Source organism: Mesocricetus auratus, unplaced genomic scaffold, assembly GCF_017639785.1.
Source record: "Mesocricetus auratus isolate SY011 unplaced genomic scaffold, BCM_Maur_2.0 Super-Scaffold_100008, whole genome shotgun sequence".
NCBI lineage: Eukaryota > Metazoa > Chordata > Mammalia > Rodentia > Cricetidae > Mesocricetus > Mesocricetus auratus.
Genome location: NW_024429192.1, coordinates 67,733,300 through 67,750,151, shown reverse-complemented (window position 1 = coordinate 67,750,151; position 16,852 = coordinate 67,733,300). Strand labels below are relative to the sequence as shown.

At 48.1% G+C, this 16,852-nt stretch overlaps 1 protein-coding gene across 6 annotated transcripts in view; it reads right to left on the bottom strand.

Annotated features, from left to right (window-relative positions):
• The window catches only part of Dgkg (diacylglycerol kinase gamma), a 200,697-nt gene that overhangs the window by 101,522 nt on the left and 82,323 nt on the right, over nt 1-16,852 (bottom strand). For 3 of the 6 annotated variants that reach the window (XM_040751044.1, XM_040751048.1, XM_040751049.1), the window contains 8 exons: nt 16,638-16,712; nt 15,853-15,975; nt 10,941-11,070; nt 9,308-9,396; nt 6,404-6,520; nt 5,452-5,544; nt 3,850-3,909; nt 1,414-1,493 (listed from right to left, as the gene is read on the bottom strand). In XM_040751044.1, the coding sequence (XP_040606978.1) occupies nt 1,414-1,493; nt 3,850-3,909; nt 5,452-5,544; nt 6,404-6,520; nt 9,308-9,396; nt 10,941-11,070; nt 15,853-15,975; nt 16,638-16,712 (767 nt within the window). The remainder of the gene's footprint in view (nt 1-1,413; nt 1,494-3,849; nt 3,910-5,451; nt 5,545-6,403; nt 6,521-9,307; nt 9,397-10,940; nt 11,071-15,852; nt 15,976-16,637; nt 16,713-16,852) is intronic. The other 3 variants (XM_040751045.1, XM_040751046.1, XM_040751047.1) reach the window with 3 other exon arrangements.

Sequence of the window (16,852 nt, the reverse complement as noted above, 5' to 3'; positions counted from 1 at the left end):
GGAAAAAAAAAGAGTGGTGAGAAGGAAATCAGTACAGCAGAAGTCTCCCAAGTCTCCTGGGGACAAATAGCTTTGGTCCTGTCTGTGATGCTTAAACCTAAGAGGGGAAATGCTGCATGGGCACGGGATATCCCAGTGCACTGGTGTGCCCACATCCTTTCCTCTGGTCCAAAGCTGCCCAGCATCTGACTCCAGCCCCACCCCAGCAACCGCTTACTGCGGCAGCTATGGCAGAGAAGCCCAGAGAACGGGAATGTTGTTCTCAAGCTTCCTCCCTGTTGGAGACCTCTGGTGTTGAGTGGGTAGAATGAGCCTGCCCTCTGTAGACTCTCCAGAGGCACTGGGGACCCTAGGGAGAGGGTCTAGCATAAGAGTTCACGCAGGAGGAGGTGGCGCTGGAAAACTGATGGCTGTGACAGTCTGGCTTGGTTTCCAGGTTCTAGCTTGGGACTACTAGGTTAGGTCAGGAGGCATCTTTTTTTTTTTTTAAAGATTTATTTATTTATTACATATACACCAGATTGAATTGTAGATGGTTGTGAGCCACCATGTGGTTGCTGGGAATTGAACTCAAGACCTCTGGAAGAGCAGTCAGTGCTCTTAACCTCTGAGCCATCTCTCCAACCCCGGTCAGGAGGCATCTTGCCACTTGGACAGAGATGGGGTCCTCATAGTACTTGCTTGAGCCCTCCCTAATGTCGTTTTTTCTAAACCTGAATTCCTGCTCCCCGTCCATCTGCTCATTTCCCAGACTGAGCATGCCCGGGAGGCAGCATGGTCTTACCTGCCCCCAGCTCTCCTGCTCTGATCAGCTACTTTTGCCCAAACCCTGCATTTCCCTCACAGATAAGGTGGGGGTTCCAGATAGGCCAGGAGGCCCTAATCAGTGGGCCTCAACAAATCTTTTAAACCTCTAAAGACCTTGGGCGGGGCAGGAAGGGACAGACCCCTGCGAACCTGACTCTGGCAGCCTTCACAGGAGCTCATGTGACAGGTCCCCAGCTAAGCACTAGGTCTGTTCTTCCTTAAGGTAACTCTGTGGAAGGTGGTGTCATTGCCATCTATGTCATAGGGGAGGAAACTGAGGCCCAGGGCATTAACTCAACTGGGCCAGGTTAAGAAGTGGCCGTGAGCCCCGGTTTCCTTGACCCGAACGTCTACTTTGGTGGGGCTGAGGGGGAGGAAGGGGTTCAGGTCAGGTTGTTTTAGCATTTCTGGTTTGTTGCTGTTTTTAGTTTTTTGAGAAAGGATTTATCTGTGTAACAGTTTTGACTGTCCTGGAACTCCATTTGTAGATCAGGCTGGCCTGGAATTCACAGAGATCTGCCTGCCTCTGCTCCCCTAGTGCTGGGATTAAAGGTGCGCACCATTATCCCTGGCTGCCTTTCTATTTTGAAGGAAAAGAGGACATACCTTTCTCCTTGTCTCCCTCCACTTTTGGGGTTCACCAAGACCAGCAGGGGGTGAGTTCCTGGGCTAGGGATGATCTTATACTTGAAGATGAGAAGAAAAAGAAATGAGTATTATTCAGCGGTAGGATGATGTTGAACCGGCTTCAGAGGGAGGATGGGGAGCAGGCCCAGGTGGGGAGGAGAGGAGCGGGGCTGTTTGTCTGCTGGCTGAGCTTCCTGAGGGAGAAAATACCCATCTTCATCTTGAGAGACTTTCAAGGGGCTTAATGGCAATGAGGTCGAGATCAGAGATGGAGCAATGGTACCAGCTCCAAATTATCGTGTGCCGTTATTCCCAAGGCACAAGGTCATAATCTGTGAGGGACACGGTGAGGGTGCACCCACCAAGTCACACACACCAATGGAATGAGGCCCACGAGCACTCCGGTTCCAGCACCTTCCAAATGCACATGTATCCTGACCCATCTTCCTCCTAAGCTGGCATGTCTCACTCTCCAGTGGCTGCCTTGCCATTGCTACCGCACCAACATGCATGTCCCATAAAACCGGTCTTCCCGCTTGGCGTGCTGCTCCTGCTAAAGGTATGATTACTGAACTGGGCATCCAGGAGAGATCCTGACCTTCCAAGTCCTTCCCTAGGATTTCCCTTGTAGCCACTCATGGTCCCCATGCTACTGAGACCTTTTCTACCCCCAGCTGTATGCTTTACACCCCCACTCCAATTCCTTTCTGGGAGTCTACATCAAGCATGGCACTCCTGCTAAGCACTGGCAATGACACCCGGTTGCTCTCAGGATCAAATCCAAATCTCGAAGCCTGGCATCAAGGCCTTCACGACCTCTCCCCTTTCTTCTGCTCTCTCTTCATTCCTCCCATTCCCCCAGCAACAGGCCCAGAAGCCGGCTGCCTGCCCTCCAGTGAGTGTGTCTAACTATGCACAGGCTCATATTCGTTTACTCTTGTCCCATGGTTTGAAATGCTCTCCCCTCTGTAACTTCTTAAAGAAATCCCGAATAACCCAGGACCCAGTTCCAGAGCCATCACCACTGTGACATTGCTCTCAATCACTGAAACCAAAGCTGTTGCAATGTGAAATGTGCAGTATCCCCTGGAGCGTTTATATTTGTCTTTTCATTTTCTGGGTAAGATCTCAGGTCATCAGGTAGATCAGAAAAGGCGAGGAGCAGAGTGGAGCTTCTGTGGGCTCCAGGTGCCTGACACACAAATGGGCCCTTGATAATTTTTGTGGATCCAACAGAATGATATTCCCATACAGAGATACAGCCTGGCTTCATGTTCAATATTTAATGCCTGCATTTGTTAAACGTCACAACCACCTATCACAACATGACAGGTTTGCAAAGTGCAGTTATTGTTGTTTATGATTTCAAAGGATTCTCCTGTCTTAGGGTAATTGTGTGATACTCAGAAGCATCTTGGGGCTGGGTAGTAAGCCCTTAAGTCTGGAGGATGATATTTAAAGTCCTTGAGAGCCCAGACTACATGGGACCTGCTCGTCAAAACAGCCCAATGGATGCTAGTGTGGGACAACTTATGTCTTTTGTCCTTGGTGTGTGGTGTGTGTGTGTGTGTGTGTGTGTGTGTGTGTATTCTCTTCTAGATGCCTGGAGCTTTCCTTTCTAGATGTCTAGACCCCTTGCTTTGTGGTGTCTAGACTCTTTTCTTGGTTTCTAGAGCCTTTTGTTTTGAGTGTCTAGAGCATTCTCATCTCATCCACATTATTTTATTTTGCATTTTCATTTCAGTTCATTTTGTAATTTCAAAACACATGATCTCCATGGTTCTCAGTCTACAGCATGGTGGGAGGCAGGCCGTTGCAGGGCATGCTAAACCCACTCTTAAAACAAGGAGACAGAAACGCAGGCAGAGGATAAGACCCAAATTTTCTATTTCCTGTTCTGCCATTTTTTGTACTTCATCAGGCTGCCTGTTCTGCATTCCTCAGAACTTTATAGAGAACATGAAAAAATATTCACTGGTGATGTTTAGAGAAAAATGAGGTCTTAAATACACACGTAAGGGCCAAGAACCTTTGGCTCCTGTTCACTTATTTTGATAGATCGTGTTCTGGAGGGAGCTGGACAACTACAGAAAACCCGCCGTCCAGTTTTACCCTGCACGTTTGTTACTGTCTAAGAGATCTGCATGTTGCGGTTCCATGTAGCTTTCTCTTAAAGAGGTGACAAAGCCAGTTAGGCCATCAATGACATCAGTCAATCACCTTTCTCACCACGTGCCTACAGTGTGGCAGTCAAGGTCAACCCCAGGGGCCCGGGTAAATGTCCCCCTGTGTGACAGAATTGGTGGGTGAGAAAGCACATGTTGAGACACGTTTCTTTAGAACCCAAGCCCCGCTCCCTGCCCCAGCCTTCGGACCCCCTTAGAATGAGGGTTGGACCGCTCACTCATGAGGTACCTGCGTTACAAGTTCGCCCTTGGGGGCCACGCTGCCTTCGGACTTCCCTCCTTGCCTGTCCTGTGAGAGAGAGAACACAAGCAACCTTTGAAGAGGGAAAAAGCCTACTTCAAGGACAAGAGAAGACCAAGGCATTAAAAGAAATGGCTGTCAAAGAGCTTACACAGGTAGAGAACTGTAAGGTTTGCAAAGTGGGACTTGGGATCTCAGAAAAAAATACACCCCGCAAGTTTCTCTAGGCTTCTACAGGCCCCTGTGATGACTGTTACCTGTGATTACATCACCTGTGGTGACTGTCACCTCCGGACATGGTAAGGACATGGTAGGGACTGAAATAGCAGAAAGGTAGCTGGCTGTGGTTTTTAAAAGCAGACCTTGCTCTCAGTTTCCCTGCTCAGGAGGACTTGACATCATGGTGTGGCTACTGCTCCTCTCCTTTCTTGTTCTACTTTCTTGTTTCAAAGTTCATTCTGTTGAAGTCTGTCTAGTAAACTGCATGGTGTGATACAGTGTGTGTGTGTGTGTGTGTGTGTGTGTGTGTGTGTGTGTGTGTGTGATGCCTCTGGCTTTACCTGATCATCAAACTTTTTATCAAGAGAATAATGAAGCATGCTTGCACCTAATTTTTTAAATAAAATAATTTTTTATTTATTTGTATGTTTATCTGTCTATTTATTTATTTTTACGGTTGAGTGCTTTGTCTGCATGTATGCTAGAAGAGGGCACCAGATCTCATTATAGATGGTTGCAAGCTACCATGTGGTTGCTGGGAATTGAACTCAGGCCCTTTGGAAGAACAGTCAGTGCTCTTAATGGCCACACCATCTCTCCAGCCCCATGCACCTAATTTTTGTGTTTTGTTTAGCTTTCTATCTTTGAGCATATTCACGTTTGCATGGTTTGTCTTTCCTATTACACCACAGTGACTCATTACATGACCTGAGCTTAGTCACCAGTGCTGTGAATAGCTGTGCCCTTGCCTTTTGATGGAATAAATGTCTGGGTTTCTCCACGGGAGGGGAGTTTGGGGGGTATGGAGTTTGTGTATTTCTGACTTAATGGGAACTGACAAATGGATTTACAGAGTGGCCATTTCCTTAAAGGATTTTAAGTGAGGAAGAAGCATCTGCTCTAGGCAGGGGTGAGAGGGGAGGAGTCAGTGGCAACAGTTAGAGATGGAAGTGCAGTCTGCATGAGGCAGAAAAGGTTTCAGCTGGGAGCCAAGGGGGCCCAATTCATCATCATCTGTTTCCAAATATGTCAGAGACACTCAGGCAGGAGCCCTTGAGAGAGAGCAGATCTATGTGTGAACACAGGAGAAAGCCTGGCAGGGATGAGGGAGGCCAAGAAACCTGGCCAAGGGCAGGTGGCCCCTTGAGTTGGGCTCTGCCTGAAAGATGCTCAGAAGGGATGCTCTGGACATGTGGGAGCAGCAGTTGGAAGCTAAGGTGTCAGAGAGTTCTGGCTCAGTCTGGCTGGGGCAACACTGACTTCTCAACATTCGCCCAAGCATAAGTCCTAGGAACTGCTGGGGAAACGCTGAGGAATGTGAAGTTGCTGATGTTGCCTGTCTCTGACCCTGGTGGGGGCGGGGCCACTTACTCGGGTGATTGGGCAAATGGCGGTAGGCAGCAAAATGTGGTCTTTGAGTTCCCCACCATCACACACCGTCGATAATTCACATTTGCGGTGAAACTGGAGAGGAAAATGGAGATGGGGATGAGCAGAAGTGACCGAAGGAACATCAGGAAGGTGGGTGCAGAGGTTTTCTGGGGACGCCAGCTGTCTAGTGCCCCCGAGTCTTGGAGCACTGCCAGCTTTGGCTCTGACTGTTGAGTATGTGTGTGAACATGTGGCATGTCTACCAGGGCATAGAAATGAGACCAAGAGCTACCCTCCAAGTGTGACCCTCTGTGTGGATTCTACACCCATGCCCCTGGGTTACTGGTTTAGACATTCAGAAGGCAGGCTGCCTCTGAGAATAAAACCGTGGGAGGCTGGAGTATGAGTTAATTGAACTGTTGTACTGCCAGAGTCCCTGTCTGGCTCAGGTTAGCCTCCTCTTTAGGGCTGGTACCTAGCTGGGGCACAAGACACTGCTCAGAATTAGCTTTGGGATGCAGGCTGAGCAGCCCTGTGGCACCTGTCATGTTCAGAAGTCGTGGACTCAGGCCTCTGGGACAGCTGGGGTGCTGCTGAGAGGAATGTGCCTTTGGACCAAGTTTTAACTCTAATGTGTGGAGAGTGAGCTTTCCAGCATCCAATCGCTGTTCCGGTCTGCAGGTATCCCAGCCTTAGGTGAAGGAGCATTCACAAGCTAGCCTGCTGTTCCCAGGGGGGTTAGCCAACTTCTGCAGACCTTCTCTCTGGGCAACTTGAGGAGTCATTGGAGGCTGAGAGACTTGAATGGGGCTCTGGGACCCTCTTCACTAAGGCGAGTAAGTTCCTTCGCTCTACACTTGCCCTCTGGAGGGATGCTCACTGCCCCAGGCTATTATAGCTCGAACAAATCCCACACTGAAGAGAAGTAGGGCCGCCCTGGGCACCGACCCACCGTCATCCGGCACCACACGCAATGCCGCGCGGTGACACTCTGGTAGCACTTGATACTTTTGTGGCACCGGTCACACTTGACGGAGGAGTTCCCTTCCACCCACGCGTGCTGCATCACCTGTGGGAGGGAAGGGAAGGATACCAGGGAAGGCAGTGGAACCACGCCCCTGGGCCCAGGGTACAAAGAACTGGGAGGCGCGAGGAGCCCAGAGGGCCCTGTTTCCTCAGTAGTGGAAGAGTTTTGGATGCAGAGTTCTTTCCTGCCTGGCCACCGAGCTAAACAAAGCAGATTAAAATCCTTCTCCACTTTGCCTGTACCAGCTCCCACCCGGGCAGGTAAACATCTCACCCGCCACCCCTCTGCCTTGCAGAACTCACTGGCGATCCGGGTCCTCATGGGGACCCTTTTCCGGGAGGCAGAGCGGTGCAGTGGAAGCCAGAGGCCTGGGGTTCAGACCGAATCTATGGGAGTCACCCATTTGGCACCTCACAGCAGGGTGCCTTTGGGGGTTCTGGAACCTCTCTGAGGCTTTAGACGCTAGCATGTGGCACCTTTGGGATTCTGGGAGGATGCAATGAAACATCAAATTTGCAAGTCTTCCCTGCTACATCCTATTACAACCTCGGGTCCCTTTCCTCGCCCCCAGCTGTCTGTTACAATCACCTGAATGAGTCTCTGGGGTTGGGGTCCCAGATATTTGATTTAAATGTCCCTGTGTGAGTTAAATTCACATGCATTACAGTGCCCTGAGTGCTTATCACATGTAATGACAGCAGAAAAACAATCCACAAGAAGCTACATTAAAATTTAAGGCGATGAGTCAGGGTACCAGAGGGTCCTTTTCATACTCATTTCCTAGCCATCTGGCTGGATGCAGCAACTACCTGGCTGGGAAATGCCACCAGCATGCCTCTGGGAACCTCTGACCCATTGTCTGGGAGCCTCTGAACTCAGATTTCACCCCTTGGAGTCCCACAGAACTCAGGACTTTCCACCAAAGTGCCCTGAGCTACAGTAGAGAAAAGATGTGACAAACAGGGGACATATCTTGATGGGCTCAGCCTCAAAAACTATATTAGAAACTTGCAAAATGCCTACATGACATCATCCTATTTGCATTAAACAAGAGTACATGTTTAAAATTACTTAGCAGTTGTGTGATACTATTCACCCAGGGTATTTTTTGCTGTAATTCATTGCTCCGAAAGATGTGCCACACTTGGCTGGTAGCTTCTCACCTCCAGCTGCGTCACCGAGGATAAAAGAAGTCACTTTGTGAATCTGTCATCTCCACGGTGACACTGAATATGCCCTGAGATTAGGGTTTCCATTTGCAGAGGGACAGCTAAGTGACTGGCATTAGCTTCTCAGGCTGGTGACGAGCCACACAGGGACCCACAGCTGGGCCTTTTGACTCAAGTCTCATGGTTGTTGTCCCAGTCATGTGTTGTCCCCCCCACCCCCAGTCTGTCTGTTGTCTGAAGAAGTGGTGAGAGACTTGGGTTGTCCTGCAGGCTCACAGGGTTGTGGGTGTGCTTTCCTGGCCCCTCAGCACTGTCACCCTGTTCTCTGTGTCAGGTGACTGGAGTGCAGGCCCAGGCCTAGGCAGCCCACTGTGCGTTCTGATGCAAGTCAGGCATGGACATGGAGGGATAGGTATGAGGAGTGGTGTGGAGGAGACAAGAGGTCATGCGTGGGGCATGCATGTGAGGAGTCCTCCGGGGAGCTGTCCCCCAGGAGGCCTTCTGTGGGAGGGCTATGAGCCACCCACCTTCTCGCCATCTCTCATTCCTCAGCTACGTATTCCCTCTGCGGTGATGCAGCTTGCCTCCCCTCAGTTTTAAGGGCCATCTAATTCCAGACTCATCAAATGGCACCACCCAATGGCTAGGAGAGCCCTGGGAGCCACCCCCATCTCCCGCCCTCTCATCCTCCTGGATCCACAGGCGAGTCCTGGAGCTGGGCCGCTCAGCTGCTTTTTATACTCCGTCCCTCCTTTGTCCTGTCTACCTCTGTTAGCCGTCTCTGTCGGGGACACTCAGACACAACCAGTCTAAAGTGGCGGATGGAAACAGATCCAATCTGCTCTGCCTTGGGGCAGTGCTACCTGCTGCCATAACTGCTGGAAAAAACTCTTTCCCTGGCTTCTCTCCTAAACCAACCCCAGAAACAGTCACACATTTAGCAAATTCACCATCTCTCCAAGTCTGAAGCCTCTCCTGGACCCCCGATTGCATTATAATTCCAGAGCTGGTCTCCCAAACCGTCTTCCAGGTAGGGCCTCATCACCCTATAGTCATCTTCTGACCCAGCTATTCCGAACCAAGTCCAGGCCACGGTCAGGCATGTCTCCATGCTTGCACACCACAGTCAGGCATGTCTCCATGTCTGTACATGGGAGCTTCCTTCTGCTAGAACACTCTCATGCCTGCACACCACAATCAGGCATGTCTCCATGTGTGTACACTCTGCCCTCTTCCATGCCCCATGAGGCTCTCCAGGTTCCAAGAACAAAGCAAGTGCCACCTCCTTTGCAAAACTTTTTCTTTCAAGCCTCAGCTGCGCACTCCACATGGCCATATTACGAGCACACACACCTCACGACTATGTATTTGCACTCTGCTCACATGTCCATCTGCCTCCATAGCCTGGATAGCATTTGAGTGGACCGGATACCACTTCTCATAACCTGTGGATGCCCTGGCATAGCACCTGACATGCAGTGGGCCTCAGAGAGATGCTGAATGGATTGATGGATGAGTGGGATGACCAAGGGGTGGTCCTTGCGGCAGAGAAGGAGCTAGAGAGATCTCTCAAAGCCCCTTCCTGCATAGGAATCTGTGATGATGGCCATGTTGTCCCCGAGGCAGCATGCAGTAGAAAGAGCCAATAGGTTTCACCAACCTCGCCACTCCTTTTGGCTTTGGAGTATGTTTTCATGCACCCAGGAATGTTTTTGGAAACGCAGCGTTGGTGGACAGTATATTTACAGTCTGGAAAAGAGAACAAGGACAGTGCTATGAATGCCATCAAGGAACGATGCAGCCCGCCTTCCCTGATGCACATACGTCAGTGAAGGCTTGTTTCTCCTTCTGGGTGGTCAGTGAGGAGAAGAGCCATACGGAGTTGGCCTGGCCGAAGTCTAACACCGTGCTGTTGTGCTCTGGAGCAGTCTGCGGCTACCTCCCTCCCTGCTCTTCTCTGGCGCTTCTGCTACTCCCCTGATGGCAGTGACTGTGCAGAAAAGTGACCTCAGAAGGAGCCTCGGCATTGTATGTCAGGGTGCCAGTCATTGGACAGAAAGGCCGTGGCCACTGGGCTGATGGACACTATTGGACATAGCCCACAGCATCTTGAGTAACTTTAAAAATTCAGAACCAACTGGGCAGTGGTGCACATGCCTTTGATCCCAGGACTCAGGAGGCAAAGAAAGGCGGATCTCTGTTGAGTTTGAGGCCAGCCTGGCCTACAGAGCGAGTTCCAGGATAGCCAGAGCTACACAGAGAAACCCTGGAGAGAGAGAGAGAGAGAGAGAGAGAGAGAGAGAGAGAGAGAGAGAGAGAGAGAGAGAGAGAGAGAGAGAGAGAGAGAGAGAAAGAGAGAAAGAGAGAAAGAGAGACAGAGGAAGAGACAGAGAAATAAGATATTCAGGATCCTCTGTAGATGTGCACACAGTAGCTGGTCTTTCTTTCTGGGGCAGGGATTTTTTCTGGGGGTGAGATATTTGTGTGAAGCGCCAAGTGCACAGTTAGATTAGGCATTCCACAACTTGCCATTGTTGTTGTAACTGTGATGATGCAAATAGCCAAGGACCAGAGGTCTCACACTTAACAGGAATGAGAGCATGTTGCTGAGTCGACCTTTGATTGGGTCTGGAGAGATGGGTGGACTTGATCTTCAGCCCGCCCACTCCTCGGGTTCCAGTTGGTGTCTGCTGTCTACCTATGAGGTGGCTAGCAGGGCTCAGTGTACCCGCGTTCTCTGGCCTCAGAGGCCCCTGGCTTTAGCCCCACCCACCTCCTCTTGCTCTTTGTCCCCTTTTCCCAAATCTCTTCCTGTCCCTTTCCCTCCACTTCTTTCTGTGTTCACCTTCTTAGTCCTATTGTGGTCCCTCATTTGTGATGACTTTTCTGCTTTCCCCTCCAGTTTTACTAAGTGGATTACAAAATGAAGTAAGCGTGCAGTATTATTTTTCATTGCACTTCTAGGGTATAGGATATGTTCTTAACTAATTAGAAAGCACCTCTACACACACATGGAATGAGCGTTGGCTAGAAACAACTGCAATTAGCATGAGGTGTTTTGAACATCTGTAAGAACTTTCCTGCTTTTTTTTTTTTAGAAGACCAGCGGTCTGTGACTCCAGCAGCGCCAAACGCCTTGTCCATTTGACTCAGCTAGACCCTTGCTGTTGAAACCTTAGGGCTGATCTCACCACCTGGGAAACAAATGCCTAGATCTTCCCTGGAATGGATCGACTCACTGTGTGCAACGCAAACAGAGCCCAAGGGAAAAGGCCTGGAGGACATTTACTCACAAATGCAGCACAGGCCTTGCTTCCGGACACCCATCAGCATGATGTGGCAGAAGTTGCAGTAAGTGGGCTTCTTGAAATGCTTCAGGGTCCAGGCATGCCTCCCGTCCCCCTGGGAGCCCTGTAGAGGCAACTGTGGTGAGACATGGAGCTGGTACCCTGCTCAGAAGCCAGAGGCTGCCTCATGCTGGTGCTTATTTTCTCTAAGAAATGTTCTCTTCTCAAACTTAGAAGATAAGTTACTCAGATTCACTAACACATTCTTTGTGTGTGTTTTCTAAAATTAGCACATGCAGAAGGAGAGAGCATCTGAATGGAGGTGGGAGAGGAGCTAAATAAGCCCTCTCCTACCTGGGTGCCCAAAGTATAAGTGGAAGTGCAACTGGTATGTCTGTCTGTCTGTCTGTCTATCTATCTATCTATCTATCTATCTATCTATCTATCTATCTATCATCTGTCTGTCTGGCCGCCTATCTGTCTATCTATCTATCTATCTATCTATCTATCTATCATCTGCCTGTCTGTCTATCATCTGTCTGTCTGTCTGTCTATCTATCTATCTATCTATCTATTTATCTATCTATCATCTGCCTGTCTGTCTATCATCTGTCTGTCTATCTATCTATCTATCTATCTATCTATCTATCTATCTATCATCTGTCTACCTGACTACCTGCCTGCCTATCTCTCTATCTTCCTATGTATATATGTATATATGTATATATGCACATATATACCATCTATCTATCTATATCTATCTCACCTGTCTATCTGAAGAATCATTAATAATTGCAATCTTTGAATTGCCAGCATTCCTCCTTGGACTCTAATCTAAAGAGATAATTTTTGAGAAAATAGATGAGCCAGGGCTATTTAGAGAGACCCTGTCTCAAAATACAAACAAACGAGCAAACAAATAAAAGATATTTAAAGATATTTAATGGTAAATGTTTCATGCACCTGTTAACCAAAGTTAGCTATGTCTAGAAGCAGTGTATTTGGCTTTCCCCCCTCTAGTTTCTGATTTCTTTCATATTTTCTGAAATTTCTCTGGTGAGTATAGACTAGCATTATAATTAAGAACAAATGGCTTAGTAAAAATAATATACTTTTTTTTTGGAGACAGGGTTTATCTGTGTATCTATGGCTATCCTGGAGCTCACTCTGTAGTCCAAGCTGGCCTCAAACTCAGAGATCTGCCTGCCTCTGCCTCCCAAGTGCTGGGACTAAATGCATGTGCTGCCACCACTACCTGGCTAATAATATGCTTAACACCAACTTAAATGTCTTTTAGATCTATTTTATTTTATGCGTATGAACACACACACAGGCACGCACACATGCACACACGCATGCACACGCACACACATGTATGTTATATGTGTGCTTATACCAACTTTCTGCAAACAGAGAAAATACTGAAGTGAGGGCTGGTGAGATTGCGCAGTGGGTAGAGGCACTTGATAACCTGAGTTCGACACTCTGCAGCAAAAGGTTAACTCTTGAAGGCTGTCATCCTCGGACCTCTGCAAGTACACCATGTGTGTAGAGAGCCCCACTCCATGTAAATAAATACACGCAACTAAAACAACAACAATACTAAGTGAGAGCTACAGAGATAACTAGTATTTGTCTCCCAGGTAGCTCAGGGGCAAAACTTGTCTCAGTCACAGCATGTATGAGCAATATATGCGTATGAGCATGGTCACATTTTCTCTGGTGTGCCAGGTCCTCCATATTCCAGTCCCTGGTACACCACCTGGCAACAGTCTGGCTTTAGGGGTATCTTGACTGCTGAAGATTTCTCAGGGTTACATCTTGAGCAGTACTGGGTGTGGTCTGAAGGGCAGTGAAAACTGTGGTTGTAAAGTTAACCTTGGATGTGTGGTCAGGAGCATGGAGTCCAGTCCTTACATCTGGGTGTCATGACTCAGTACCGCTTGCTGTGGCCAGCCCTGCTGCTGGACCTAGACTGTGGTCCTTGGAGTCCACATTCTTTGTCAAATTCTTTTTTTTTTAAGATTTATTTATTTATTTATTTATTTATTTATTTATTTATTTATTATGTGTGCAGTGTTCTGCCTACAAGTATGCCTGCAGTCCAGAAGAGGGCACCAGACCTCATTACAGACGGTTGGGAGCCACCATGTAGTTGCTGGGAATTGAACTAAGGACCTCTGGATGAGCAGCCAGTGTTCTTAACTACTGAGCCATCTCTCCAGCCCTCTTTGTTAAATTCTTACCTGTTCCCCTAACTTTTGTCTTCTTACTACTTCAAAACCCTCTTTAAAACTTGAGTCATACCAAGTTAAGGCTCCTTTACCCAAGGGTCTACACTTGGGCACGCAATTCACTAAAAAGCCCAATTTATTCATCCCTTTGGCAGATATCTGCCCCAAGCGAATACTAGGGGTACAAAAGTAGTGGAGAGTGGTAAGTTTATTATTAGCATACAGATAAAAAACCAAAAACCAAGCGGTCTCGGGAATTCTGTAAGTAGGCCAGTGCCGCAGATAGAATGAACGGCAGGCAGGAGTCAGTGTTCACTCTTCTACACCACCTTCTACGAGGATTTCCTGGGCGGAAGGAAACGTAGCACCCTGTCAGCAGTCCTATTCACCAGCTAGAGAACCCGCATTTTATCTGGAAACATCTCTGTTATCTAAGCCTCCCTCTCCTCCCTGTAAACCCTCAGCTCTAAGAAGCAAATGGCTGAGGGGCTCAAATCAAGCTTCTGCCTGGGGTTATAGCGCCATCGTGTGGTTCGTTTGTTTCTGGCCAGGTTTTACCCCATTGCTCCAATTTTACCAGGAGCCAGACATTTGCATGCTCTGTGATCATATGTGTGAGTGAAAATGTCAAGAAAGCAGCAGGTCATTCAAGACATTGGTGGGGCTTTCTCTAGAGGCTGGATATTACTCATTAAAAACTTATTTAGCGCACACTTACAATAGACTTATAAGGATTTTGGTTAATATCAATGAAATTTGTATTTTTCTTTTTTTTTGCTTTGTGATGTGAATTCTAGTTTTACTCAAGGCTGATTTGGTGTTTGAAGGGGACATTGGAAAGGATATTGAAGAAATACACAGAAATGTGGGCTCTTTCCATACAAGATATTGGGGTGCACAGTCAACGGATGGAGGAACAGAAATTGGTTCCTTGTGCTTCAAAGGTTTCGTTCCCCCCAAATGAGAACAAATCAAAAGGACAGCAGTGTGTTAGGACAGCTACCAAGGAGAGTTTCCCTCTTGCTCCAGTGCCAAGTGAGCATGGACAACAGCCTATGTCACTTCTTAGAGCTCATGTGGATTCTTGTATGTATAGCCACTCAGGGAGAGGTCACTGTATGAATGTTCTAATGTACCTGAGTGTCGCGGCTGGGCCTCTGCTTAGGTGTGTGTCTTTGGCTAGTCTTTACCCCGCCAGCTTCCATTTGGATAATGAAAGGGATAGAACAAGAATTGCAGAGGACTCTTCCAGCCACATTATGTATAAGAGCCAGAACGTGTAATGAAATCAGGCCCGGTGTGCAGGCCTGTAAATCTAGCTGCTCTGGATGCTGAATCAGAAGGACCACAAGTTCAAGCAACAAGACCTGCCTGGGCCACAGAGCAAGCCTGGGCTACAAGGCCAGCCTGTGCAAATGAGCAAGACTTTGAGACTTTGACTCAAAATAAAAGGTGAAAAAAATGGAGATATAGACCAGTTGCAGAGTGCTCACCTAGGATGTGTGAGGCCTTTGGTTCAACACACACACACACACACACACACACACACACACACCACACATACACATACACACCACACATACACATACACACACACACCACACACACACAACACACACACACCACACCACACCACACACACACACCACACCACACACACACACACACATACACACCACACACACCACACCATACCACACACACACACACACACACACACACACACACATGCACACATACCTGCATAATAGAAAACAGAATCAGGTCTCAAAATCTTGCTGATTCTTTAGGGATAAGCCAAATACCCTCCAAGGTTTTTCTCACTGCTCTGACTAAAGTGTAGGGTGTTGGAACGTGTGAGGAATTTGGAGCGAGGTACAAAACCCACTTCTGCTTAGAACCTCAGTTTTCCATTGACTCACATTGGGATAAAAAGACCTACCTTATCTGTTTTGATTGCTAAACCCGAGTCCACTCATGACAGCTCCTACAACAGATCATTTTCTCCCACTCCCTTCCTTCCTTTGCCAATTCTTTTTTTTTATTAATTTTTTTTATTTTTCAGTTTAAATTTAGATAAGAAACAAGGTTGCTTCACAAGTCAGTTCCAGGTCCCTCTCCCTTTCCCTCCCCTCCTCCCGTGCCCTCCCTCCAACTCCTCCATTATCCCCTCATTTCCCCAGGGAGGATGAGGCCCTCCATGGGGGTGTCCATAGTCTGTCATTTCATCCAGGGCAGGGCCTAGACCCTCCCCCCAAGTTTCAGGGTGAGAGTGCATCTCACATTGTTGGATGGGAGTCCAAAGTCCGTGTGTATACTCGGGATGAATACTGATCTACTGCCCAAGGCTCAATAGATTACCTAGGCCTCCTCACTGACACCCACATTCAGGGGGTCTTGATCAGTCCTTTGCCAATTCTTTTAGTTTTAAAATTTAAAATTACATTTGTGTCACAGCATGTGGAGGTCAGATGACAAGGAAGTTAACTCTTTTCTTTCGCCACATGGGTTCTGGGAATTGAACTCAGGTTCAATATACTTGGGCATGAACAAGCGAAAGGGATGAAAATATAGAGCACCCTGGGGCCAACCTGGAGTGCATGGCTTGCCCATCAGGAAGTCTGGAGCACACACTAGCAACAATATGGAATCCAGAGCTATTGAACATAAGAGTCCTGACTTACAGAGTCATCCATTCCCAGGAGGACCAGCAATGGGATGGTGGTCATCCCCCCATGGACCCACTCCTGTAGAGACACAAAGCCATCCTTGTCGTAGTCCATTCCTTGCAACATCTCCTTCAATATCTGTGGAATTCAAAGAGCAATGGTTCATTTCCATCCTTTTCTGGATGCCTCTGCTTTCTCTTTGGTTCTGTGTTATGTTTTCTGTTCCGTCAATTTCCCCTCTTATTCAGAGTAAAGTGGCAAAGGACCAAAGCAGTGCAAACACCAGGATTCTAGGTCCAGCTCTGCCCTGCCCTGCCCTTAGGTGGCTCACCCTAGCTCTCTGTGCTCTGGATTGCTAATCTTAACACGGAAATACTACTGCTGTGTTCACAGCATGGTAGCAAGGATGGGAGGAAATGCATAAAGTGTTGAATCTAATACCTGATATGAAGCACACACCAGTGCCGTTAACATTAACAGCCGATGATTGACAGCTTCCCCCCAAATTATTTCAGGCTCTAACCCCTCCATTCTATGAACTCCTGTCATAAAACTGCTTCTGGTGGGAAGGTGGGGAAACTGCAGTTTCTACAGTGTCTAGACCTCCTTTTGCTTCATCAAACATTTTTTTTTCTGCTGGAGAAATAGGAGGTTAAAGTTCAGTGCTCCAAAGAAGCTGCTGGAAAGTTGGTCTGCGGGAACCACACAGCAAGCATCCAACCATTGCACCCACATCCCAGGTGTGGCCCGCTCCCTCCAGAAGGCTGTCTCTGGAGTGAACTGTGTTTATAGAAACTCACAGGCCTGAGCTCTGTGGGATCCCACTCCAGGTACTGGGCGATATGCAGCATTTGGGTCACAATCTGATCCATCTCCTAGAAGATATCAGGAGAGAAAATATCAAAGGGAGAAAACCAAAGTTTGTTGTTGTTTTGTTTTTAATCACAATAAGAGCAAGGCTCCAAATCAAACCTGGTGGGCGGGGCGGGGCGGGGCGGGGCATGATGAAAAGCTG